Raw genomic sequence first — 25,837 nt, forward strand, 5'->3', positions numbered from 1 at the left:
ACACCTAGTGGTATTTACCAAAAGAAAGAATGAAAGAAGGTGAGGTGCAGTTGGCAAACTACCACCTCCATATGGCAAGCTACCTGGTGCCTCAATGACAGGGGTTCGAAACCCATTGAAAGTACTTTGTGGTAAAAAACAAGCTGAATCCCAAGTCGGAATCAATCCCACCCTTCGGGTTGGGGGACACCTTATGATATTTACCAAAAGAAAGAATGAAAGAAACACAAGGGGAGAAGATTGAAAGTTTCCCATGAGTATCTTCCTAATGAAGCTCATGGGCTCCATATATTTATTAGAGATGATTTGGTTATGAAATGTAAGGTGTAGAATAACCAAGAGAAAGTGAAAGATAATTTACAGTTGAAATTTGGTAAGGATCTTTTAATCAAATCAAGGGTATTGTTCAAAACCCTGAGTGGTCTTTATCAGTAAATATTTTTATGGACCATGCATGGTGATGGTGATGGTGATGGTGTTTGTTTAACTGCAATTTTCAACTGTGCTCAATTTCTGTTTAAAAAAGTCATAATCATCTCGGGGTTAGTCTTAATATGAAAGGAAGCATATTACTACCACCACACATTAATCCCAAGTCCCAACAAACAAACATGCAAAGGCCAATAATTTTATTAAACTCCTAAGGAGCCCGTGACATGATAATGCTAATTGCAAGGTTGGCAAGAGCGCCTAAACCCATCTGCAATATTTTAAACAAAGCTGTCTTGTTTTGTTTTGTTTTGTGGAGGTAATTTGGTTTTGATTTGTGACTAATTATAATACTAATTAACAACTCTGAGTTGGTGTGACTTTGTTCCTTCCAAATGAGGCCACCATTCCTTTCTTCGTTTTCTTTTAATCCTTCACAGCAAAGACCGCCCGACAGCATGAAGTTTAATTAATTTAAACATTTTTACATTTTTATTTTGCACATATTCCTCACTTCACTTCCATGTGCACTTCACTTCTCCAGCAGATTCTACAAGTTTTATTTTATTTTAATTTTTTATAAATAAAAAAAAAACTATACATCCCCATGCTGCCTGTACAGAATAATAATAACCACTCCAGTTCCCTCAAATTCATATAACTTTGCATTAAATAAATAAAAATATCCATTTTATTTCACCTTAATCTTAATTAACCAAAACCCAGCTGACCATTTTTAAAATTGTTCAATATTCAAATCAAATTCTTGATTTTTTTAATTTTAATTTTACTGCTGCTGCATATGTGATGAAGTTATTAATTGAACAGAATGTGTTTTCCTCAATTGCACAGGCACATGGTACTAGCCTAGAAGCACCACAGACTTTGCTGCAGTGCAGCAGCAGCTATCAAAGATATGGCTGGCTCAGCAAATGTTACTGGCCACAAAAATTTATGGACCACAATTTGGGGGCTCCTGCCCTGCCTTATTTAAGAAGATGCTGCCCTCTTGATTAACAGTTCCAGAGCTAAATCCATTGAATAAGTTGTTGCTGTTTCTGGTTGGTTTTGGTAACTAAGCTATCACTGTCTGAGAGCTAATCCATTAAACTGAACATCTCCTGCAGCTTGATAAGGGATGATGAGGCTGATTTTACTCTTCAGTATATCATTCAAATCCCACTATAAAAACATGTCAGTGTTTCTTCTCCAACCAATATAATTGGATAGATGGGATGAAAACATATGCCTAAAAAGAAGAAACAAGATAGTTTAACTGTCAAAATGAGCAATAAAAAAGGGAAAGGAAAGGTTCTTTCATGACATTCAGCAGAGCTTTAATGTGACTTCTGAATGTTTTACACACCTGGTTAAAAAAAGAGGAAAAAAAAAATGATTCACTAACTTGTTTACACAAAATAACAAAGAGAGCAAAAACCAAAAACTTTCTGCCAATTAATTGACTCAGAATGAACAAAGAGTCCATTTAAAAAAATAAACCCACTTAGATAAATAAAACCAAAACCCATCTGCATCACCATCTCTAAATTAACAACAATACCCAATTACAATATTATTAATTAATAGAATAAAGAAGTTGCTCTTGGATCCAGATCTTCTGCTTTTCTTCTATAAACAAAACATGGGGTTCCTCCCTCTACAATCCCAAAACAGATCACCTGCTCTCTTCTCTCAGCAATGCCTGCTACTCTAAGGAATCTCTTGCTTTCTCCCAATATCTTCTCCATCACCTTACTTCTTTCAATAAACTCTCTTTTCTTTTCTTGTTACTCAATTGATGAACAAGGCCAAGCTCTTCTAGCATGGAAGAACAGCTTAAACGGTTCCACAGATGCATTGAAATCATGGAATCCTTTAGACACAAGTCCATGCAACTGGTTCGGGGTCCGCTGCAGCTCCAATGGAGAAGTGGTCGAGATAACCTTGAAAGCATTAGATTTTCAAGGTCCATTGCCTTCAAATTTTCAGTCTCTCAAGTCCTTAAAGACCCTTATCCTCTCTTCCTCGAATCTCACTGGCACAATTCCCAAAGAGTTTGGACAGTATCGTGAGCTCAGTTTCGTTGATGTCAGTGGCAATTCTCTCTCTGGTGAAATCCCAGAAGAAATATGCAGGCTAAACAAACTGCAAAGTTTATCTCTCAATACAAATTTTCTCGAAGGGAAAATCCCTTCAGGCATTGGAAATCTCTCAAGTCTTGTGTATCTGACTCTCTATGACAACCAACTCAGTGGTGAAATTCCAAAGAGTATTGGATCACTAACAAAGCTAGAAGTTTTCAGAGCAGGAGGGAACAAAAATCTTAATGGTGAGCTGCCTTGGGAGATTGGAAACTGCACCAACTTGGTCATGTTAGGCCTTGCTGAAACAAGCATTACCGGAAGTCTTCCCTCATCGATTGGCATGCTTAAAAGAATCCAAACCATTGTCTTATATACATCTCTGTTGTCTGGTCCAATCCCTGAAGAAATTGGAAACTGCAGCGAGTTGCAGAACTTGTACTTGTACCAGAATTCCATCACTGGTCCAATCCCAAGGAGAATTGGGGAGCTCAGCAAGCTTCAGAGTCTACTGCTGTGGCAGAACAGCTTAGTGGGGTCAATTCCAGATGAGCTTCGAAGCTGCAGGGAGCTCACAGTCATGGACTTATCAGAAAATCTTCTGACAGGCAAGATACCTAAAAGTTTTGGTGAGCTTTCCAAGCTTCAAGAGCTTCAGCTGAGTGTCAATCAGTTATCAGGTACTATACCTTCTGAAATTTCAAATTGCATGGATCTGACTCATTTGGAAGTGGACAACAACGACATTTCGGGGGAGATTCCTGTTCTCATTGGCAACCTTAAGAGCTTGACTCTATTTTTTGCCTGGCAAAATAGGCTTACGGGCAATATTCCTGAGAGTCTCTCAGACTGTCAAGAGCTTCAGGCTGTTGATCTTTCTTACAACAATTTATTTGGTTCAATACCAAGAAATATTTTTGGATTGAGAAATCTCACCAAGCTGCTGCTACTTTCCAATGATTTATCTGGTTTTATACCACCGGATATAGGAAACTGCACGAACCTGTACAGGTTAAGGTTAAATCACAACAGGCTGGCAGGTACTGTTCCATCGGAGATTGGCAACTTGAAGAGCTTGAACTTTGTTGATTTGAGCAACAACCGTCTTGTTGGAGCAGTCCCTCCATCAATATCAGGATGTCAGAACCTTGAGTTTCTTGATCTTCATTCAAATGGGATCACTGGTTCTGTCCCTGATACTCTGCCTACAAGCCTGCAGTTTGTTGACATCTCAGACAATAGGCTTACTGGTCAGCTTCCTCATAGCATTGGGTCATTAACAGAGTTAACAAAACTCAACCTGGGGAAGAATCAGCTCTCTGGCAGCATACCAGCCGAGATCCTTTCTTGCAGTAAGCTTCAATTGCTAGACCTTGGCAACAATGGCTTCTCAGGTGAAATTCCAAAGCAACTTGGTCAAATTCCTTCACTTGAAATATCTCTCAATCTAAGCTGTAACCTGTTTTCTGGTGAAATCCCATCCCAATTCTCTGGCCTTAGCAAGCTAGGAGTTCTTGACCTCTCCCACAATAAGCTCTCTGGAAACTTAAACACTCTCAAAAACCTTGAAAACCTTGTTTCCCTCAATGTCTCTTTCAATGACTTATCTGGTGAATTGCCTAACACCCCATTCTTTCGGAAACTCCCGCTTAGTGACCTTACTGCAAATAAAGGTCTCTACATCTCTGGCGGAGTTGTAACCCCGGCTGATAGGATACGATCAAGCCACAACAGATCAGTTATGAAGCTAATCACGTCCATTCTCATTAGTATCAGTGGAGTACTTCTCCTGCTTGCTGTCTATTCACTAGTCCGTGCTCAAATAACCAGCAACATTCTCAGGGAAGATGATAACTGGGAAATGACCTTGTACCAGAAGCTTGAATTCTCCGTAGATGACATAGTCAAGAATTTGACATCATCTAATGTGATTGGGACTGGAAGCTCTGGAGTTGTATACAGGGTGGCAATTCCAAATGGAGAAACACTAGCAGTGAAGAAGATGTGGTCATCAGAAGAGTCAGGAGCATTCAACTCTGAAATTCTGACACTGGGTTCAATCAGGCACAAGAACATCATCAGGCTTTTGGGTTGGGGTTCGAACCGAAGCCTGAAACTTCTGTTCTACGATTACCTTCCCAATGGAAGCTTGAGCTCTCTGCTACATGGTGCTGGGAAGGGAGGAGCAGATTGGGAGGCTAGATATGATGTTGTCTTAGGCGTGGCTCATGCGCTTGCCTACTTGCACCACGACTGTGTGCCTGCTATTTTGCATGGTGATGTCAAAGCTATGAACGTGTTGTTGGGTCCTGGCTATGAGCCTTACCTTGCTGACTTTGGATTAGCTAGGACTGTGAATAGCATTGGTGATGATGACTTTTCTAAAACAAGCCAAAGGCCTCAATTAGCTGGTTCTTATGGATACATGGCTCCAGGTAATCTTTCTTTCCATAATTTTAGTTAGTCCTAATTTTAGCTGGTCCTAATTTTCTTACCATATATATATATATATATATATATAATTTTTTTTTTCTTCCAAAAATCACTAAATTTAGTTGGTTCCTAACTCGTTTCATGTTTTCTTTTTGTGTGACTACAGAGCATGCATCAATGCAGCGTATCACTGAGAAGAGTGATGTCTACAGTTTTGGTGTGGTTCTTTTAGAGGTATTAACAGGGAGGCATCCATTAGACCCAACTTTGCCCGGGGGTGCACATTTAGTTCAATGGATTCGTGAGCACTTGGCAAGGAATCGAGATCCGGTCGACATCCTTGATCAGAAGCTTAGGGGAAGAGCTGATCCTACAATGCACGAAATGCTGCAAACACTAGCTGTGGCATTCCTTTGTGTCAGCACTCGTGCTGATGATCGCCCGATGATGAAAGATGTTGTAGCAATGCTTACAGAAATTCGACATGTTGAGACTGCAAGGGGAGAACCAGAATTGTTAAAGGGAGGAGGGTTGCAGTCAATTTTGGCATCCCCTCCTGCTAGGAAAGCAGTTTCACAAGGCTCTTCTAACTGCTCCTTTGCTTTCTCTGAAGATTCAATGCAATGAGAAATTATGAACTTTCATCCATTGTGCATATTATCTTGGGAGAATCAAAATCCCATAGAGCAAGGAAGAATATAGAGGAAGAATATTAGTGTAAATTGAGATTTTAATTATATGTGGTTCTTGTAGATTGAAATAATCAATGCCTCCCCACTAAGAAAGAATGGTCTTTTGGGGAATAGGTGTTAAACAATGATTGGTATTTTTGGATTTATGTAATTAGAATTTAATGTGAGGGAATGAGATTCCATTCCATGACATCTTTTCTTTCCAGCAATGCTCACATGGTCCCCCAACTCCACATCACATGTCCATGTGCTTATCTGAGCAAGACTTTCCAGCAAAGAAATACTAATCTTGGATTAGAAGACTTCATCTTTCATTATCAGAAAGCACATGTAGAAAAGCAGGATCATTATTTATACCTGTACAGATATGTAATACACAAACCAAGTAAACTGTTCCATAACATTACAGCTGCACATGGATTTGCATCCACTTTATCAGCATACTGCGGAGATCTAAGTTTAAGTACTTTCTTAAGAGGTCCAAAAACACCCTAAAATATCGAAACAAATCTAACGGTTCTTACACAGAGTATGGACAATACAAACAAACACATGCAAAGTGAAGCTTGTGATCTTACTATCGCAGGTTGATTAGAGGTAATTATTTTCAAATACAGAAACACAAACAACAAAATTTCATTGAGGTAAATATAAACAATACATGAATACAAAAGAGTCCATTTTCAGCCACAAAATGGTGTTTCCTATCAAAAACAGCTAAATGGTGCCACTTCTTGCTCGTCTTCTAGCTATGTTGTCATTAAAGTAGACTTCGCCCCACCTAAACTAGGTGGTGGTATGGTAGGCAAACGCAACATTATGTCCGGTACTGGTAAGGGCTAAAGTGAGTAATTTTCTAGCCACAGCAGCAAGTGATGTTATAGACCCAAACCCTGTCCATACTACACAACATTTCAGTTGATGGTTATGGACTAGGGTGGGTACTGAGATTCTAACTTCTTTAATATGAAGCCAATAACATCCCAGTTGAATCCACGATACTGAAGCCAACGAACAATCCTTGATTTCCTTGTCTCTTTAGGCACTTCTTGACCTCGAAGCCACTGCTTTGAGGCCTGAACAAGTAAATTATCCATTGAGAGCTTTGACAGACCATGAACTAACTTCTGATCATTATCTGATTCTCCCTCCTCAAAAACCAATTTAATTGCATTCTCAGCATCAAGTTTACTCACTCCCTTGCTGAAAAGTGCCTGATCCAACAACAATGCTTCATTACATAAAAACAGGCATTTCACCCTTGCTAATTTGGATAGTCGATACTAACATTTATCTTGACATGTTTCATTCTTTCTTATTGCTCTAGATCAGATTTTTAAAACAAATAAAGACTCCAACAAGAGCTGACTACCTAGTGTAATATCAACACGGCTACTCTTTCTTTAATCAGGCTGCACCGTGGAAAAACAAGGATTAACATGACAATCTCAGTCCTTCAACATTTCAATCTAATAATAGTCATCTCAATCTACCAAATTTCTATTATGCTGAAAAATAGTATGGCTTACTTGCTTTATCCGCCTTGGTCCCCAACTTGAGGAAGACCATCTAGAACGAGAAAATGCTTCCGCATACAAGCTATCATTGATTAGGCCTCTACAATAAACTTAAAGGGTCACAAAAGATGTCATATCATATATAATATAGTATGAAACTTTGGAATTCACTTCTGAAAATGACAATATAACTACAGTAAAAAAGTAAAGAAATAGTTGGAGAACAGTTCACATGCGCACAAAAGAACACAATACCAAACATTCAAAAATGACTGATCCAAAAAAAGAAAAAAGGTGTTACTCGGGTGCTTTGAAAGACCTAAGAAAAGAAAAGAATAGGAAGGGATATCCAGGTACTGAGAAATCCCCTGTGGTGTTACACTTGAAAAGTTTCAACCTCTTGCTAATGAGATATGAAAATTGACAATAACCATTGACACGATTGTTAGCCAGCAAAACTAATTCACTATGGTCTACCAGACTTTAAGTTTAGGGCCACAAATTTTTTATAGAATTGTAAATAATACTTCCAGATCTCTGTAATCCATTTTTCTTGTGCTTTTTGAGTGGTAACTGAATCAGTCTTACAACTTGCATGTAGAACCAGTTTCTAAGATCATTGTGGCATAATTACCCAAGCATGTGGAGTTTTCAAACATGGTTATTTCCATATAATTGGCTGATGAACACTTTCAACACAAGACATTCTCACGACTAGAAATGTACCTGCTAGTGAAGTCATTTATTACTGCCTCAACGGTATCTAGAGAAAAGTTCTTTCCATGTAATTTCTTTCTCAGTTCAACTGCTGTGAAAGCCCTACAAAGAAAAAGAACTTCTTAAACAAATTTTTTCTTCTTTATTCACAGGTAAACATCCTTATTTTCAAACTTCTATAGCATCTTCGCTCCAGGAACGCACACACTCAAACCCTCAAACTGCTATCCAAAGGTATCTTGGCAATGTACCTCAGAAGAATTTCTGCCCTCAGACATTCTAGCAGCACTACACCAAGCAGTTCTATGAAGTTATGGAAATTCTAACCTGGTTGCAAGTAATTTTATTGCCACTTTCTCAGCATCATGCAATACATCCTTTTCATAACATTTTTTCACTTGATGAGTATTTAACTCTTCAAAAACCTCCTCAGGTTCTTCCATGAGTTCATAGCCTACATCCCCCGAAAGATGATCAATCTGATCTTCCAACTCTGGAGATGCTATAATGTTTTCAAGAAAATGGCTTCAGTTTTGTGTATAAACAAAGCCTAAAATAAAACTCCACAACTAAACAGACACAATAACAAGAAGCTACAATTGCCAGGGTTAAGTGCAATCATGTAATTAAAGCTATGTTTGTATGTTACACAATCAATTTGTTTTTTTATTTATTCAAGTAAACTTAGAATACCTTTCTCAACATCATTAAACAAGTAGTTCTTGTAGGAAACGTGATTTTGATTCTGAGGCTTCTCATCGAAGCCCCTATTTTTCTGCACACCTCTTCCACATTGTTTAACCTCACTCTTCAATGCACCCGCATCCGGAAATTCACGGGACTTCTTTTGTTCAGAAACCTTTGTCTGCTGATAATTCTCCGACTTTTTAACTTGAGAAGATTTCTTGGGAAAGTACCTAACGGGAACCGATGAACTGTATTCTCTGCTTTTCAAGCACTTGATTGCAATTTTCTCCCTAGCCCTACAAATGACAGATTTAGTATTAAGTAAGACAAGGTAATAAATCACCAAGAACTTTGAACGATCAGTTACTCAGTTTCTGAGCTGAATTTTCTGTTTGGTTCATGAGAAAACATAGGAAATAGAAGAAAGGTGGACAATTCAATCATTCAGTGTTTGAATCATGAGAATCAAGAGTCCCAGTCGCTCAACTTGTTAACAAATTTGGGGTTTTGTTATTTAAAATTTCAAAATTAACGGTAAAAAGAAAATAACTTTTTTTTTTTCCCTTCATTTTCTCGGGAGCTAAAGACAGAAACATTATAAAGTGTGAGAATTTCTCACCAGGACATGACGAACACTCGACAGGGAAACTGAAATTGAGTTTTCAAGCAGAGAATTCCAGCGTGAATTGCCATATCTGTTAATTTTCTGCGAGGAAGAAAAGCCCCAATTTGTATAGCGTAGGGTTTTAGATTCAATTGGCGCGTGATTTACAGTATAGATGAAACGGGCGCGGACAACAGGATGGGTTTTGCTTTGTGGGCTTAGTTCTCACTATACCTCTGAAGCCCAAATGACCCGTTTCAAGATCGACTTCAGTCCAAACGTTAGTGACTAATTTAGGCCCAGCTCAAGTTCCATTTTCTCGCCGGACTACGGAACCGGAACCCATACCTGAGACCGAAGACACAAGACTAAAGGACACAGGATCCCCGACTCATAATTGAGTCAAGAGTTGAGCACGTGACTTTTCAAAATGATATTTATGGCCGACTTTTTATAAAGAATATGATGTGAAATGATTAAGAGACCATCAAAAATGAGTTAGTCGTTGAATTCATGACTTTATTTGACGGCATTTTGAATGGAAGCCTTAGAAATCTAACAGTGAGGATACATAGACCAATTTTGTATAGTTCATGGGGAAATTAGATTTTATACATAATAGCAAATATACACTTGTATATAACAAGCGCATAATGCAACGTAATAGCCAATCAAAATTGAATATGCATTTTTTCACCCCAAAAATAATAATAATATCATTTGATCATTTAGAAAAGGCATTCTTTTTTACCAATTGAAGCTATGGACTCTTTTGTGTGTGTGTGTGTTAATTTGCATTCCGAATTCAGCTTGCTGAATTACAAGTCAATAAAATAACAAAACATATAAAGAAAAGAAGTGGGATCAGATTCTTCTTCATGCTCCTCAACTTCTTCTGGAGTTCTTTTCTTAGGGCTCTTATAAGCCATAAGCTGATTCTTACTAGCAGCATCTTGACTCAGACTAGTCTTCTCAAGCACAGCTTTCCCCCTTGCATTTAGAGAATGAACATCCATAGCAGCAGCAGGCCTCACAGACCCTTCACTCATACCTCCAATTTTAACACCTTTAGCAGTCTCCTCGAAAGTTTTCCCGTCTCTTATGCCAGCTTTAGCTTTCACTTTCCTATTTCCCACCACATTCCACTCAGGATCATACTCTTCCTCTTGATTCATAACAGAGGCCTCCTTCTCTCAGTAGCATTATCCACTCCAGTAATCACATTGGGCTGGGGGAACACCAAGATAACATCATCCCTCAACTGACTCTGGACCTCCTCATCAATCACCAAGTCAGCAGGGAAGAAGTTGGGTTCATGAGGGAGTCTCTCCATTTGTAGGAAATTCATATTGATCACCTAAACATGACAAATATGCTCTTCACCTTTTTTTATAACCACAGTAAAAACAGATCTCAAATAAGGTTTCATAGCTAATGAAGCTCCTTATCTCGTCATTCTCCTCCCCAAACACCAAGACTCTTTTCAAGGGTTTGTTCAAGTCAAGTGTCACACAGACTAACAAACATCCCATGGCTTCGAGTAAGAACATTCTGGTCAACCCTGAGAGGGTCACCAATAATGTAGGACTGCTTCATCTCTAAATTGAAGGGGAAGAAATGGAATTCTTACCCAGCACACAATGGAGTCCACAGTGGCATAAAAGGGTGAGAACTCAAGGGTCCATCTCTTCAGGGCAAAGATTAAGCCCTGAACAAACCACGGACGGTTCTCGAGAACATACTCAATTTCCACCTCATCTGTAAACTCAACTTTAAACCACTCTCTGCCCATGTGGTCAATAGAGAAAATCTCCTTGCATTCTCTTCTAATCATTTCTAAACCTATTTCGAATAATTCTACCGGGACATACTTCCTAAACACCTTCCCCACAAGACAAAAATTCTTATAATGCCCTTAGACACTAGAAGCAAGAGCAGTTGCAGTGATCCTAGTCTCAGATTTTTCCATTCTAAACATAAACCTCCCTTTGTTAACACAGAAGGAGAGTGGGAGGAGCTCGCTTTCCCTTTGGACGCATTGGCAAACAATTGAGCACTTATTTTGGGAACAAATATACAGTAAGACTAAGCACTAGTAGTAAGCATAAGACACTTAGCATTGGTACAGAAAAGTTCAAGCAATCCAAATACATAGGCTAGCACACCTGAGAGTAATGATTAGCATTAAGTAGGAAAAACCAATGCATGCAAGAAAGATAATTCAAAAAGGTAAATCTTGAGAGCTTGAGCTTAAAAAACCTAGGAGCTAGTCTAAAACCCCTAAAATTGCTGCATTAAGAGGATTAAGCAATCTAAAAAAATAAATCAAAGAGCTAGCAAGGGAAAGTCCAATAGCACTATAGATAAATGATAAGCCCAAAGCATGCTCAATATCAAAGACATTAAGAGAGAGAGAGAGAGAGGTATTGAGAAAAAGGTGATTTCGTATAACCAGACAGTTTTGGGGAGATCAGACGTTTTTTGTTTGTATTGATTGTCACCCAGAAGGGGCCAATCCAAATGGAGAATGCTAGCAACCTTCTCTTTTGGAACTTCTCCATTTTCCACATAAAATATGTCATTATCCTTACACTTTTAAAAAAAAAAATTATATATAATGCATCACACAAGCTCATTTTTATTTTCCAAATTTATCCTTATTGAATGTATTGGTTTTTTTACAACTTTATTACCACCTTATTAAAACATATATAAATAAGAAAAACGATAATTTTATTTATTTATTTTTAAAAGTGTCTTCTTTTTTTTTTTCAAAGAGAACGTTTGTTTTTTTTTTTCACAAAAAAAATGACAATAAACATAAATATTAATAACAATAACATATCAGAAGAAAAAAAACAAAACAGTAAAACATAAATAACAATAAACATAACATAAATATTATAAGAAGCAAAATAAGCAAAAAGAAAAAAAAAAGAACAATAAACATAAATGAAAAGAAGCAAAAGAAGCAAAATATTAAATGGACAATAGTAATTTTTTTTTTTTGAAGTACTAAACGGACAATAGTAAAAGAAGCAAAATCTGTTTTCTAGAAGAAACAAAAATGGACACTAAACACATTTAAAGTAAAAAAGGTGACAAGAAATGAAGTTTATAACTAGGAGTTTTTCCAGGCATGGTCGGAGGGGGACGAGGGGGCACTTGACTGGAGGCAAGGCCTCTGCTCTTGCTTACGGTTGAGCGGGTACGGCTACTTGTTAGTCCGACGTCCAAGCCCATTGGTGTAGAAACACTTGCCTAATCCCCGATGGCTTAGCCCATTTTTTGTACTTGTTACGGTCCTTCATCAATAAATACTACCGCTTTCAATTAAAAAAAAAAAACTAATTTCTTGTAAAAAAAAATTTTCAATATATTTAATAAGAGTAAACTTGGAAAATAAAAATTAGTTTATGTGATACATTAATGACATCGTTTTAAGTATAAGGAAAGTGACACATGTCATGAGTTAAATGGAGAAGGTCCAAAAGAGAAGGTTAGAGAGAAGGTTGCTAGCATTCCCCTTTATCTATTACCATCATAATAACTCCACGGGCCCATGATTTTAAAAATAATCTTCATGCACTTCTCTTCAATAGGGACGTAGAGAAAAAAAAATTTTGATTAAAGAAACTATTTTGAATTTTGTATTATAAAAATAATTATTCGAAATTGATTATAAAATAAAAAGAGAATGTGGGGACATATGTCAAGACAGTAGTGCGTTAGCCCAAATGCAACGTGTGATGTGAGTGAGTGAGTTGCTAAATATAAATAAATAAATAAAATTAAAGCTGCTAGCGAACTAGGTGCTAGATTTGACGACCACGTGTTTTCTGCTCTAGATAACATTCACAGTACCTGACCCAAACAAAAAAATATTTTTTTAAAATAATCTCAACATACCCTACTATACCAAGCAACATACTTAAAGTAATTTTTATTTATATTTTTGGTAAAAAGTTAATACCTCTTTACCAACCCTGATGTAAATACATGCAATTTCCTCGCCTTACCTTCCACCTACCTCATTTCCTTTTCTAGCCACGTGACACATCATTTTTCCCCTTTACCTTTTCCTACCTAAAATCCTACAGAACAAAAATGATGTATGACATGTAGAAAGTTAGCCAAAACTTTAATGTTTATGGGTGAAAATGTGAAACACACAATTTAATTATACAATCCTTTTTGGCTATTGAGATAATGAAAATTTTTGGATGGGGAGGGAGGACATGACGACTTTTGGCCTAGGCCCGACTACGCCGCTACCCAATACATGACATCTATTATGTCGCGTGACACGATGAATGACAGACATTAAAACATGTGTCAACTACATAATAAAAAAGAGCCAAAGTTAGGCAATTCCCACGAAAATAAAACATTAAGGTCCTTTTAAGTTTGTTAAAGGGCAAAGCTTTCGATCATTGACAATCGCTTAGTTTGGCTGTAGGGGAATCTATAAAGCCAAAACACTACCACTCATAAAAGTCTAAAAAGAGACATTGCACCGCTTAGGCTTAACCAAACACGTTTTTCCACTTTGAAAAAATCAAGAAAACTCACCCCGAAAAAAAATAAACGAAAAATATATACATTTTGCTGCTCAAACCCACCGGGTTTGTCCCGGTTTTGTTTTTTTTTTCCTTCTTTTTGTTAATAATTTCATTTGTAAATTACAAACCCAAAAAAAAAAAAAAAAAAAAAATCCTAAAAATGCCATATCATCTTAATCCTTGAAGATGACATCACTGGCCATACTCATCAACAGTCCAATCGCATCCGGCGGGAACTTGCTTGCGAACAGAAACGGGTCTCGCAGTTTCGTCAAGGACCAATCAGAGCCGTTGTCGCTCTCCTTCTCGTCATCGTATTTCGGCCTGTCATTTCTCAGGGAGGTGATCAGATCAGGCCCCAAGTCGGAGGCCTCATATGTTCGGGGGTGGCCATCGAATCTCCCGCGCCAATCCACGTGCATAAGGGTAGCGGGCACGCACCCGCCTGGTTCTCTCATGTTCAGGAGGGTAGGAAAGTAATTTTCCTCTGGGTAACATGTGTCCCAACGCTGGCACGGTAGCTTGAACTTAGACCAGAGCCGGTGGTCACCCACAACCACCCTCACGTGCTTCCGCTTCAGGATCCAGAATTGAGACCCGATCCGAAACTCCTCTAGCTTCACATGCGGCAGCATTGCGTCCTCCCCACGCGCTGCCCACCTGTCATACGCCCCGATCTCGTTATCTAGAATCTCGATGAAACTCTTCTTCGATCGGGTGAGGGTTTGGTACGTGAAGTTGAAGGACCAGATGAGGATGCAAGAAGGAGAGAGAAGCGCGAACATGGCACGGGCGGCGAGGTGGAAGAGCGAGTTGTCATCTAATGGGAGGGATTTTAGCGGTGAAATTAGGTTGATTTTTTGGTAGGTTTTGGTGAGTTTTGGGGATTAGGAGATTTGGGTGGGGATAGTGGGGGTTATGGTGGCGATAGGGCTTGTGATGGTGAAGATTATGGTGAGAGGCAAACATAGAAGAACAGCGCAAATGAGAGAAAATGGTGTTGGGGAGAGCATGGTTTTGTGGTTGAGAGAGACAGTGATTGGTATTTTTAGTAGAAAATGGAGAGTGAGATTTGGTGGAAGAAGATGAGGAGCATGGTGATTGACGGTGGGGATAAGATTGATGACAACCTAAAAGCGCTTTTTATTTTTAAATTACTTTTTAACTTATTTTAAAAATAATTTGTTGTTTGCTTGGAGGATATAAAGGGGATTTAATACTAAATAATCTGGTTGGTGAAAAGGTATTAATTTTTTACCAAAGTATAAATAAAAATTACTTTAAGTATGTTGCTTGGTATAGTAGGTATGTTGAGATTATTTTAAAAAAATATTTTTTTGTTTGGGTCAGGTACTGTGAATGTTATATGGAGCAGAAAACACGTGGTCGTCAAATCTAGCGCCTAGTCCACTAGCGGCTTTTATTATTGTTATTATTTTTTAATATTTAGCAACTCACTCACTCACATAACACGTTGCATTTGGGTTAACGCACTATTGTCTTGACATCTGTCCCCACATTCTCTATTTATTTTATAATTATTTTTGAATAATTATTTTTATAATAAAAAATTCAAAATAGTTATTCTTTAATCAAAATTTTTTTTTCTCTACGTTCCTATTGAAGAGAAGTGCATGAAGATTATTTTTAAAATCATCGGCGCGTGGAGTTATTATGATGGTAATAGATAAAGGGGAATGCTAGAAACCTTCTTTCTAACTTTCTTTTTTGGACCTTCTCCATTTAACTCATGACATGTGTCACTTTCTTTATACTTAAAACAATGTCATTAATGTATTACATAAACTAATTTTTATTTTCCAAGTTTACTCTTATTAAATATATTGAATTTTTTTTTATACAAGAAATTAGTCTTTTTAAAACTTCATTTCTTGTCACCTTTTTTTACTTTAAACGTGTTTAATGTCCCTTTTTTTTTTTCTTCTTCTAGAAAATAGATTTTGCTTCTTTTACTGATATGTTTATTGTTATTAATGTCCGTTTAATATTTTGCTTCTTTCGCTTCTTTTCATTTATGTTTATTGTTCTTTTTTTTTTCTTTTGCTTCTTATAATATTTATGTTATGTTTATTGGTATTTATGTTTTACTGTTTTTTTTTTCTTCTGATATGTTTATTGTCATTTTTGTTGTGGGAAAAAAAGAAACACAAACGCTCTCTTTGAAAAAAAAAAAAAAAGTACACACATTTTAAAATAAATAAATAAAATTGTCAATTTTCTTATTTATATATTTTTTAATAAGGTGGTAATAAAGTTGTAAAAAAACTAATACATTCAATAAAGATAAATTTGGAAAACAAAAATTAGCTTGTGTGATGCATTAATTACTTTTTTTTTTAAAAGGTCTAAAGGAGAAGGTTGCTAGCATTCCCCATCCCAAATTGCACACTTGAATGAAGAATAGAGGTTTCCATAGGTAGCACCAGCAATCGTATGGGTGAAACTCCAAACGCATCTAACAAAGCTTCTAAGAAAATAGCACTAGCACAAATGTTGATTGATTTTCCAGCCTACATAACTTGATTGTCTCAATTTCTTCTTTTTCCTTTTGCATTTATTCCAATTCCTAAATTCCTGAAACCCTTATTTCCTCATCTTCTCTCTCATTTTCTCTCCGTGTATTTTTTGAATCTTTGGGTATTAGAGATATATTATTGCTTAAGAATAAAAGGCTATAAACATATTTCTATTTTTTTATTAAAAAAAAATTACAAAAAAAAAAAAAAGAAGAAGTGTTTTTTCCTTTTATTTTCACAATTTTAAATTCTCGGAAAGCTTAAAGTTAGCGACTGTTTTATGAAGCAAGGAAACAATGCAGAATACGCATGAATGGTTTTCGCAAAGCGGTATGTTGGAGCAGAAATTCTTATAGTAAGAATATCTTCCATAGGTTCTCGGCTTTACTTCGCACACACGATAAGTGAATGACATCTCCAAACAACACTCCTCCAAAATCGAATGAGAGAGGGTGGGGTACTTGCAAGAGTTAGTCTGACACTTAAGTCAGTTTTTGCATGTATTTGAGTGTACGTGTAATAACCCAAACCAAAATATCTAAAAATTAGGATTTCTTTATTCTACCCAAAAGACGATTTTGCCCTCGCATATTTTAATAGGGGAAAATTTGACTTTTTGATCAAGAAAGAATTTGGGAATTTCGCTTGCGCCGTTGCGTAGAGCACGGCGAAACGAGTCCGTAGACACGGAGTAGACCCGAATTGGAGTTGTAATGAAGAAGATACGATCAAAATACCGCGAAGGGCAAAACGGTAATTTGAAAAAAATCAGATTTTATCTCTTCCTTCTCCCTTCTCTCTCCTCATTTCTCTCTCCTCTCTCTCTCTCTCCCCTCCCGTCGCGCGCAAGCCGTGCGCCCTCTTCCCTTCCAGCGCCTCCCGTCGCCACCACAGGGCACGCCGATCTCCGATGTTGGTACCACCAGCTTCGTCTCGTCGCCACCGTCATGCCCCGACCCGTCGCCGCACCTGCACCGGCCGGAGCTCGCCGGAAACTGGACGAGAATCGGCGGTTTTCACCCGAACTTCATCTCCTTCGTTCTCCTTCGTTTCTCAACCAAATCGTTCGAGTAAGGTATGGATTCTCACCTATTTTTCGTGCTCTAGCTGGTGGTTGGATAGGTTTTCTTCAATTTTAGCCGTAGATTGCCCAGTTTGTGAATTGAAATTCTGCCGAGTTTCGGCCCCCGTGATCGGCCATTTCCGGCCACTTTTTGGGGTATGTCCAAGAACAAAAGTGACTCCAAATGGGGTGTTTTACCTAGGACAGGAGTTTGGAGTCTTGGTTTCTAGTTTTTCCGGCAACCTGGTATCGCTTTGGACACCCAAACTGCCCGCGCGTGTGGCGGCGCGTGGGTGAGGGTAGTGAAGTGACCCTAAGTAGTTTTGCGATCCTCGTGTTGTCACAAGCGCGTAGGATTTCGCGGATCTCGATTTGGAGTCCGTTTGAGCCCCAAACGAATTTTCTATATTGCGCGATCCTTGGGTGCAGTGTCGTTGAGCCGTTGGATCGCACCCAAATTTAGATATGTCGTACTACATGATTTCAGGATCGTGTAGGATTCGACGGATTGCGAATCGGAGTCCCGGATACTCCGAAATCCCGAACCCTGGGGCTAGGGTTTGGATTTTAAGCGATAACGCGATTTTGGCTAATCTGACCATCCGTTTCGGACCAAACTCGCAGGACATGGGTCTTTCTCTGTAAGGAACCTTTAGAGAATCCCAGATTGGCCATCGGAGATCGTGGACCCCACGGGGTTCCGGATAGGCCGGTCTGACAGTTTATCGCTTAGAACAGCTTCGGATCTTTTAAGCCGTTCTCTTTGTCTGAAAGGTTAAGTGGGCATAGGAGTGACTTTAAAATGAGTACACGCATTTCTAGGAGCCTGGGGCAGGATGTTTAATTTAATTCTTTTATTGAGCAGTTTTATTAATTTAATCTTTATGGGTAATAAGGCACCAGAGGACCGGCAGAACCACAAGAGGGACCTTCAAAGGGTCCAGCTAGCTCGGACCAGCAGTGAGTGGACTTTTCTTTCCGAAAAAGATTTTATAATTATATTTTATAATTGATTTTGAATAAGTGTTATTACGTAATTTCGAAGCATGATTTGCATTGTGAAATATCTTTATTTTTATAATATTGGTTGAGCAGTAAACTTGAGACTTTTGATACAAAGATAGTAATTTAGTTCAGACTTATCAGATTTCAGAGAGTTATCAGAATTTCTAGTTAAACCACCATGTACCCATCTATTTATGGTGATTACCCACAGTCGGACCGATGTCTACGGACATCCAGTCTGATTTCAGTTACGTCAGTGCACTTGACATTGCCTCACGAGTTTCGGGGACGCTCGGACCGTGAGTGCCAGGATTTGCGGCTCGGCTGACTCTGTGTCCCCGGGACCTGCCAGGATTTGCGGCTCGGCTGACTCTGTGTCCCCGGGACCTGCCAGAATTTGCGGCTCGTCAGACTTGGTGTCCCGAGACCTGCCAGGATTGTGGCTCGGCTGACTCTGTGTCCCCGAGACCTGCCAGGATTGCGGATCAGGCTAACTGCGGTCCCCTGTATTTTGCAGAGCGGCTCGAGTCGACTTGGTGTCACCGGGACCTGCCGGCGGATCAGGCTGACCATAGTCCCCTGATTTCGCCAGTTTGCGGCTCGGGTAGCCTGCGTGACGCCCGAGACCTGCCAAGGGAATTGACGGATTTTCAGGGGTACACTTAGGTGGTAGTTTTAAAGCAATTTGAGTACTTTTATACAGCTATTGCTTTCAGTCATTTTATATCAGTTTTCTCGATGTTCGTGCATGTTTTATATCTACATATAGTTGTTCAGTTTTCCGAATCTATATACATATATATATATATATATAGTTAGATGAATACTTTATATTAAACACAGTTGAACTTTAGCCTCACTTATCAAGTTATTTTTACCATGGGGGTTATTATGATTTTAAATTGATTTCAATAACATTATTTTTGTCCACTAACACCTTTAAACTTGTTTTTCGCCCCCAGGCTGTAGAAGTGCACAGGCATCCACCACTGGGCCACTCCTAGCTTCGGCACCACCAAGAAACGTAGGATTTTATTGTAAAAGTTCTTGAAATTTTGTAACTTAGTAGAAAAGGCTCTGATATCTAGTTTTAGTGGGAAACTTGATCTGGTGAATGCTTAGTTGAGTTATTCTGGCAGTTGGTGTGGAATTATTTGCTTGTTTAACAGGTGGAAGATTTTGGGTTGGACAAAATACAGGGGAGACTTTGCCGAATTTTCGGCAGGAGTCTAAAGAAAGTTTTAATAGTAATTGTAACAGGAAGGGTAAAAAGGTCATTTGTGCCCGATATTCCCCAGGTGTCGGACACACACAGAACTTGGTTCGAATTCCAAAGTGGAATTGGGATCGGGTCCTGTCAGTACGAGTTAATTCGAAATTGCATCCCTCGATCTAGATGTAAAGCCTCCCTTTTATAACTGGCAAAAGCCTTAGGATGCAAGCTCTACTTTGCATATCATATGCCCATGTTCACCATTTTCACGTCAGTGAGAGTTATGCAGGATCAACCCTCTATGTTTGTCTTGTTCCGCAATTCATGCGGTTGTGAAAATATTGGCAATAGAATGAACTGTCAGCTAAGTCGCATTAGGTAGATCCTACGTATGATGATGTTCATCTAATTCAGTGGGCCGTGACGCAGCCTAACCTGTGTTTTTGTGTTGTGTACATCGAAATCCAAGTTGTTGGGCTTTGCATATCGAAGCCCATGTTGTTGGGTTGTGTGCATCTGAACCCATATCGTTGGGTTGTGCGCATCCAAACTCATGTTGTTTGGTGGTGCACATCCAAATTTGTATTGAGTTAATGCGTATTTGAACTCACATTAGGTGGTGCACATCCGAATTCGTGTTTGGTTAATACGCATCCCCCACATCGATTACGCCTGAATCCAATACCATGACGTGGAGGATCAATACCGAATTTATTTGCTCACACATTTCCCCAGTTTTTCACCTCGCCACTTCACTAGTAGAGGGAAAAATAAATTACTACATTCCCTCGAATTTCCTGCCCCTCTGTTAAGTTTGACTAAACCAATAAGCTGACTTATCCGTAAATTCGCAAAACAAGAGTATGTAATTGATGTGGTTCAACAAAGAGTTGAACCCCCACGTTACTATGTACCTCATTAACAAATGATCCCAAACTACTATGGTTGGTGGCTTATTTCGTTTTTGGCCCTTCATACTCGATCAGGGATGATCCCTGGACAAGTTATTACCTTATGGAGAGGGAGTGTGACTCCCTTAGGGAAACTCTGAATCGCCTCGAAAGGCATTTGATTAATGCGACCATGTTGTGGCTCTTGCGCACTTTCAGGAGATTCGTGACGGCTTCCAAAAAGGCATAAACTACATTTGTAACAAAGCAAAAGTAGCTTATTCATTGGGAGGGAGGGAGGGAGGGAGGGAGGGAGGGAGGGAGGGAGGGAGGGAGGGAGATTAACACCCCAATTAATGAGCAAATTGGCCAAAAATAGTTAGTTGTATACTCTAACCAAATAGATTCTTACAATTAGGGTAGTGATCTTGTCGATCTGTATCTTGAATGAATGCAAAAATATATCTCCTCTACACATCAGCACGTGCCTTCCTATCTGATCAAAACAAAAGTTTATATAAATATCGAAAAAAGGATCAAATATATAACCCTCCTAAAAATAAAAATAAAATGAAACAGGAAAAATGAAGAAGCATGAGCATCAATGAAACAATTTGGAGAAAAAGGAATTCTTAGCAGAAACAAACTAACTAACTAATGACAACATTTTCCAGAGAAAAACTAGAATCCAAAATTTTGAGGCCAACAGCCAAACGCAACTAGTTTCATAAACTCCATTTTCGTCCAAAAAAAGCTCCCAATTTCGTCCCTAAATCCTAAACTCCTAAAAACCTCTAAACCTTCATATATAAAATGGAAGTCTTATCACTTCTCTCAGTTATTTTGTTAGACTTTACTCGGACACTCATTCAAAGTTGGACATCAAATTGTCAAATTCAGTCATTGAGTCTTCCACAAAGGAGCCATGTAACATCCTACATCGACCAAAGTAGAGGGGGTGATGTACCTTATATGTACATGCCCACCTCCATTTAGTACGAGGCCTTTTGGGAGCTCACTGGCTTCGGAGTTATAGGAACTCCAAAGTTAAGCGAGTTTGGGCTAGAGCAATCCCAAGATGGGTAATCCACTGGGAAGTTGCTCGTGAGTTCCCAGAAATAAAACTGTGAGGGCAAATAGGGGGGCCAAATCGGACAATATCATGCTACGATGGAGCCGATCCTGGGATGTGACAATTTGATATCAGAGCCACTCTGTCATGTGGTGTGAGTGTGCCGACGAAGACATCGAGCCCCTAAAGGGGGCGGATTGTAACATCCCATATTGACCAATGGAGAGTGGGTGATGTGCCTTATATGTACATGCCCACCTCTATCTAGTACGAGGCCTTTTAGGAGCTCACAGGTTTCGGAGTCATAGGAACTCTGAAGTTAAGCGAGTTTGGGCTAGAGCAATCCCAGGATGGGTGACCCACTAGGTAGTTGCTTGTGAGTTCCCAGAAATAAAACCGTGAGGGCAGAGAGGGGGCCTCAAAGCGGACAATATTGTGCTACGGCAGAGTCGATCTCGGGATGTGACAAGCCGCACATGGATCTAGAGCCTCAACGTATGATCTTTTTTTATTTTATTTCTTGTACTTTTGAAATTTTGAATAAAGTTGGAAGGAGTTTGCTTCCCGTTTGATTTCTCACAATGTGTGCAAGTTTAAGCGTACTTAGATTCTATTGATTGCTCCTAGAAGATTGGTAACCCTAAGATGATGTTGAGATCGGTTTGAATCTAATTGATTGCTCGAGAGGATTGGTAACCTCAGGTTGATATTGGGATTGACATGAATCCAACTAACTGCCCATAGGATTGGTAACCTAAGGGTAGTGTTGGGATCTACATGGATCCGATTAATTATTTGGTTGATGTTGGGATCTATATGGATCCGGCTGGTTGTCCCTAGAAGATTAGTAACCTCAAGGTAGTGTTGGGATCGGCATGGATCCGACTGATTTCTCATAGAGGATTGGTAACCTCAGAGTAGTGTTAGGATGAGCATGAATCCAATTGATTAGATTTGGTTAAGTGTAGGCTCAACCATAGCTACGTTCACGACAAATTTAAGCAAATTGCGTGAATTAACATTTAAATGGAAAGTGTGAATTTTATTTAATAGATATAAATGTGGAATGATGGATAAGTAGATGACTTTAAACATAATATTTCTTCTAATGAATTGCATTCCAAAGGCATGTCATATACTAATCAGTCTAAACCCGTTTAGCTTGTATGCGATTCACCAATCGCTGATATGTTGAACCCGCATTCTTCAAATCAAACAATATCACCGTGTAACAATACAAGTCGTGTTGGGTAATGAAAGTAGTTTTGTTATACCTAGAATAAACATCAAGAAAAATCAAAAGTTCATAACCGGTTGTGACATCCACCATATGATCGATTTTGGTTAGCGAGGAACAGTATTTTGGGCAGGCCTTGTTTAAGTTGGTGTAGTCGATGACGTAAACTCGCCATTTTCCATGCTTCTCAGTCACAACCAACAGATTAGAAATCCACGTCAGGTACCACATGTCACGGTTGAACCCAACTTCAAGAAGTTTGTCTATCTCGTCATTGATGATCTGATTTCTCTCTGGTGCAAACCTCTTTTGTCTATGCTGGTGTGGTGAATGGTTAGGATCCACATTTGTTTTGTTCCGCAATTTATGTGATCATGGAAATATGCGCAATTGAATGAACGGTCGGCAAAGTCACATTAAGTTTATGTGCATCCGAACTTGCGTTGGACTGTGTGCATCCGAACTCGTGTTGGGCAGTACAAATACGAACTCGTGTTTGGTTAATACGCATCCCCCGCATATGTTGCATCTAAATCTAATTACACAAAGTGGTGGATCGGTGCCGAATTTATTTTCTCCCACACGGTAGAGCACTGAGGACTCGTAGAAAAAAAAACCTCGTCTTTATTTTTAGCCGATTGGAACTCCTATGCCGCTTCACAATATACAGATGAGAGCTCCTCCTTGGGCCTGGTCTTCGATCTCGAATATGCGGTCCGTTCTGCTAACGACACCTTTTCAGGGACTTTTCAGCGTGTATGTTCATATCTGATTTTAGTTGCATGCCTAATTAACTCAGCATTTTACTTACAGTATACTTATCCCAATTTGGTTGGCACGGGGTTTTAGATTTCATTGGTGCGTGATTTACAGTGTAGATCGACTTCTGTCCAAACGTAATCTAAGTGACTAGTTTAGGCCCAACTCAAGTTCCTTTTTCTTTAAATCTGAGTGTCAGGTATCTTTTGCTTTTGTGAATCGTAGGTGCAATGCAGCTGCTCATCTGGTAGCAGCGCAAGTATCTCGTGTGGGTGGGAAGTTTATATGGGATCAACTTTGGCCTGAGTGGTTGTTTGACGCTCTTGCTGCTGATGTAAACATTACAATTCGGCTTTAATAAATTTCTTCCATCGTTTGACCCCCCCAAAAAAAAAAAGTTCCTTTTTCTCTCCGGACTAGAGAATCGGAACCCAGACATGGGACCAAGACCCGAGAGTAGGGACACATGATCCCGGAATCCAAATTGAGTCAAATGTTGAGCACATGGCTTTCCAAAATGACATATAAGGGCCACTTTTTATAAAGAATATGACGTGAAATGACCAAAAGGCCCTCAAAAGTGAGTTATTCGTTGAATTTGTAATTTTATTTGATAGCATCTTGAATGGAAATCTTAGGAATCTGACGGTAACGATAGACATACCAATTTTGTATAGTTCATGGGAAATTAGATATTATACATAATTAGCAAATACACACCTTTATATAACAAGCGCATAATGCAATGTAATAGCAAATCAAAATTGAATATCGATGAGTTTTGGGGGTTTTTCCCCCCTGTTTCATCAAAAATTGAATATCGATTTTCTTAATTTCATCATATAAAAAAAGGCATTTTTTCTACCAACTGAAGCTATGGACCCCCTTTTTTTTTTTTTTGTTAATTTGCATTCCGGATTCAGCTTGCAAAATTACAAAAGTAACAAAACATATAAAGAAAAGAAGTGCCATGGAGCCCTGAACAACGAATTGGAAAGATGAATTAACATTAACCTACTCAACAAGTCTCACTCAGTTTTCCAAGCATAAAGAAAATGGCAAAACCCTGTGGTTGGTGATGAGCTCCCTTTTGGTGAGTTATATTGGCTGGGGCTGCCACTGCTGTAGTCTCCATCTAGTCTGGATGGCTTGAAGATAAAAAAGCCATGGCTTGTGCCTAAGCTACTAAACAACCAATCATGCACATCCCAGAAAATTTCAACTGGGACATCATTCAGCATCACAGTTTCATTCCCTCTAAACCTCCAATGCAAATTCATAATCTGAATGGCCACCGTCCCGTCTATGCTAATCCACATTTCAGGCTCATCAGGCCCGGATAATGATGTCTCAATGACAATGTCATGTTCTTTTTTCCCTTCCTCCAACATGGCTTTGGTGCAGAACAATCTTTTCCCACTCACATTTTCCTTCTTGTACATCAACTTAGCATCTTCTGATGATGCTCTTGATCTGGTCCTCTTATAAGCATCTTCCATTAAATCCCCTAGCAGTAAGACCACCTCTTGTTTGGAGACCAGCGCGACATAATAATCTGAGCATGGCTCCGGGGTGCTGGAGAATTTTGCCTGTCGAAAATCCCAGTACACATCTACTCGTCTTCCATCTACCTCGAAGGATTTGAGACCTTTCTTGCCCCAAAATTGACAAGAGTTTAAGTCAACCTTGCAAGTGCAGCACTGATTATTTTGACATGGCTTTTCCATTGTGATGCAGAGGGAATGGCTGGTGTGGTTTTTGCACCATGTTGCTGTGACATTGCAGTACAATTCTGCTAGTTTGACTTGATAGACATAGGTGATGGCGCTTTGTGGAGCTGCTTTATCTGTTTCCTGTTCCTGGCACACTTTCTCGGCAGATGGTGATTTTGGGATTGAAAAGGGTGCGGCTTCAACAAGTTGATGAGACATTTGTCACAGTGAAAAGAGAGGCCTCATTATCTACCTTATCCAAATCACGTAAGCATGCACCATAATCTCTTGGGGATATTAGGCTGCAGGCATGAGATCAACAAAAAGACTTGCATGCTATCTTGGATCCAAAATTCGATGGAACGAACAAAATATGTAATACGAAGCTAAGATTTCAAATTCTGGAGATATTACAAACTACAGTGTGGAGCTTTTGGGAGAGCTGATCTTAATAGTTGCTTTGAGGAAGAACGTCATTGCTGAAGCTGTCAATGAGGTGTCTGGATTAACAGAATGTCATTCTTTCTATTCTATTTTGCTATATTTAGTGTCTGATCTTAACTTCCAGGCTGGTTGCATGGCTATATTATTGGCACTAGAAGAATCGCTTTCTTCTTCTTCTTTGCT

General features: G+C 39.0%; 5 protein-coding genes across 7 annotated transcripts; 2 read left to right on the top strand and 3 right to left on the bottom strand.

Annotated features, from left to right (window-relative positions):
• Positions 1,706 to 5,844, top strand: LOC18773756 (probable LRR receptor-like serine/threonine-protein kinase At4g26540). Its single transcript, XM_007208062.2, has 2 exons — positions 1,706 to 4,945; positions 5,110 to 5,844. Exons 1-2 carry the CDS (start codon positions 2,128 to 2,130, stop codon positions 5,568 to 5,570), a joined length of 3,279 nt encoding a protein of 1,092 aa, XP_007208124.1. The 5' UTR covers positions 1,706 to 2,127; the 3' UTR covers positions 5,571 to 5,844.
• LOC18774008 (regulatory protein RecX) lies at positions 6,189 to 9,333 on the bottom strand. 2 transcript variants are annotated; one of them, XM_020566659.1, is made up of 7 exons: positions 9,176 to 9,284; positions 8,563 to 8,852; positions 8,197 to 8,371; positions 7,879 to 7,971; positions 7,165 to 7,252; positions 7,008 to 7,047; positions 6,750 to 6,849 (listed from the first exon to the last, which is right to left on the bottom strand). In XM_020566659.1, exons 1-6 carry the CDS (start codon positions 9,247 to 9,249, stop codon positions 7,039 to 7,041), a joined length of 729 nt encoding a protein of 242 aa, XP_020422248.1. In that variant the 5' UTR covers positions 9,250 to 9,284; the 3' UTR covers positions 6,750 to 6,849; positions 7,008 to 7,038. The 2 variants fall into 2 exon arrangements, with proteins under 2 accessions (XP_007206841.1, XP_020422248.1); XM_007206779.2 differs by lacking the exon at positions 7,008 to 7,047 and having other exon boundaries at positions 6,189 to 6,849; positions 9,176 to 9,333.
• On the bottom strand, positions 13,352 to 15,184 carry LOC18773278. The gene has a single exon (XM_020566924.1). It carries the CDS (start codon positions 14,505 to 14,507, stop codon positions 13,896 to 13,898), a length of 612 nt encoding a protein of 203 aa, XP_020422513.1. The 5' UTR covers positions 14,508 to 15,184; the 3' UTR covers positions 13,352 to 13,895.
• Positions 16,908 to 19,516, top strand: LOC109949551. Of its 2 annotated transcripts, none has more exons than XM_020565447.1 (3): positions 16,908 to 17,334; positions 18,188 to 18,282; positions 19,290 to 19,516. In XM_020565447.1, exons 1-3 carry the CDS (start codon positions 16,973 to 16,975, stop codon positions 19,376 to 19,378), a joined length of 546 nt encoding a protein of 181 aa, XP_020421036.1. In that variant the 5' UTR covers positions 16,908 to 16,972; the 3' UTR covers positions 19,379 to 19,516. The 2 variants fall into 2 exon arrangements, with proteins under 2 accessions (XP_020421036.1, XP_020421037.1); XM_020565448.1 differs by having other exon boundaries at positions 18,219 to 18,282.
• Positions 24,527 to 25,429, bottom strand: LOC18775114. The gene has a single exon (XM_007206301.2). It carries the CDS (start codon positions 25,427 to 25,429, stop codon positions 24,527 to 24,529), a length of 903 nt encoding a protein of 300 aa, XP_007206363.2.

The sequence above is a fragment of the Prunus persica genome, chromosome G6 (genome assembly GCF_000346465.2).
Source record: "Prunus persica cultivar Lovell chromosome G6, Prunus_persica_NCBIv2, whole genome shotgun sequence".
NCBI classification, from domain to species: Eukaryota; Viridiplantae; Streptophyta; class Magnoliopsida; order Rosales; family Rosaceae; genus Prunus; species Prunus persica.

Coding starts and splice junctions, on each gene's coding strand:
- LOC18773756 (XM_007208062.2), top strand. CDS start 2,128: ATGCCTGCTACTCTAAGGAATCTCTTGCTTTCTCCCAATATCTTCTCC. Junction 4,946..5,109: donor TTATGGATACATGGCTCCAG/GTAATCTTTCTT, acceptor GTGTGACTACAG/AGCATGCATCAATGCAGCGT.
- LOC18774008 (XM_007206779.2), bottom strand. CDS start 9,249: ATGGCAATTCACGCTGGAATTCTCTGCTTGAAAACTCAATTTCAGTTT. Junction 7,972..8,196: donor ATAAAATTACTTGCAACCAG/GTTAGAATTTCC, acceptor TTTTCTTTGTAG/GGCTTTCACAGCAGTTGAAC. Junction 7,253..7,878: donor ATAAATGACTTCACTAGCAG/GTACATTTCTAG, acceptor AGTTTATTGTAG/AGGCCTAATCAATGATAGCT.
- LOC18773278 (XM_020566924.1), bottom strand. CDS start 14,507: ATGTTCGCGCTTCTCTCTCCTTCTTGCATCCTCATCTGGTCCTTCAAC.
- LOC109949551 (XM_020565447.1), top strand. CDS start 16,973: ATGAAGAAGATACGATCAAAATACCGCGAAGGGCAAAACGGTAATTTG. Junction 17,335..18,187: donor AACCAAATCGTTCGAGTAAG/GTATGGATTCTC, acceptor TTTATTGAGCAG/TTTTATTAATTTAATCTTTA. Junction 18,283..19,289: donor CCAGCTAGCTCGGACCAGCA/GTGAGTGGACTT, acceptor TTTCGCCCCCAG/GCTGTAGAAGTGCACAGGCA.
- LOC18775114 (XM_007206301.2), bottom strand. CDS start 25,429: ATGTCTCATCAACTTGTTGAAGCCGCACCCTTTTCAATCCCAAAATCA.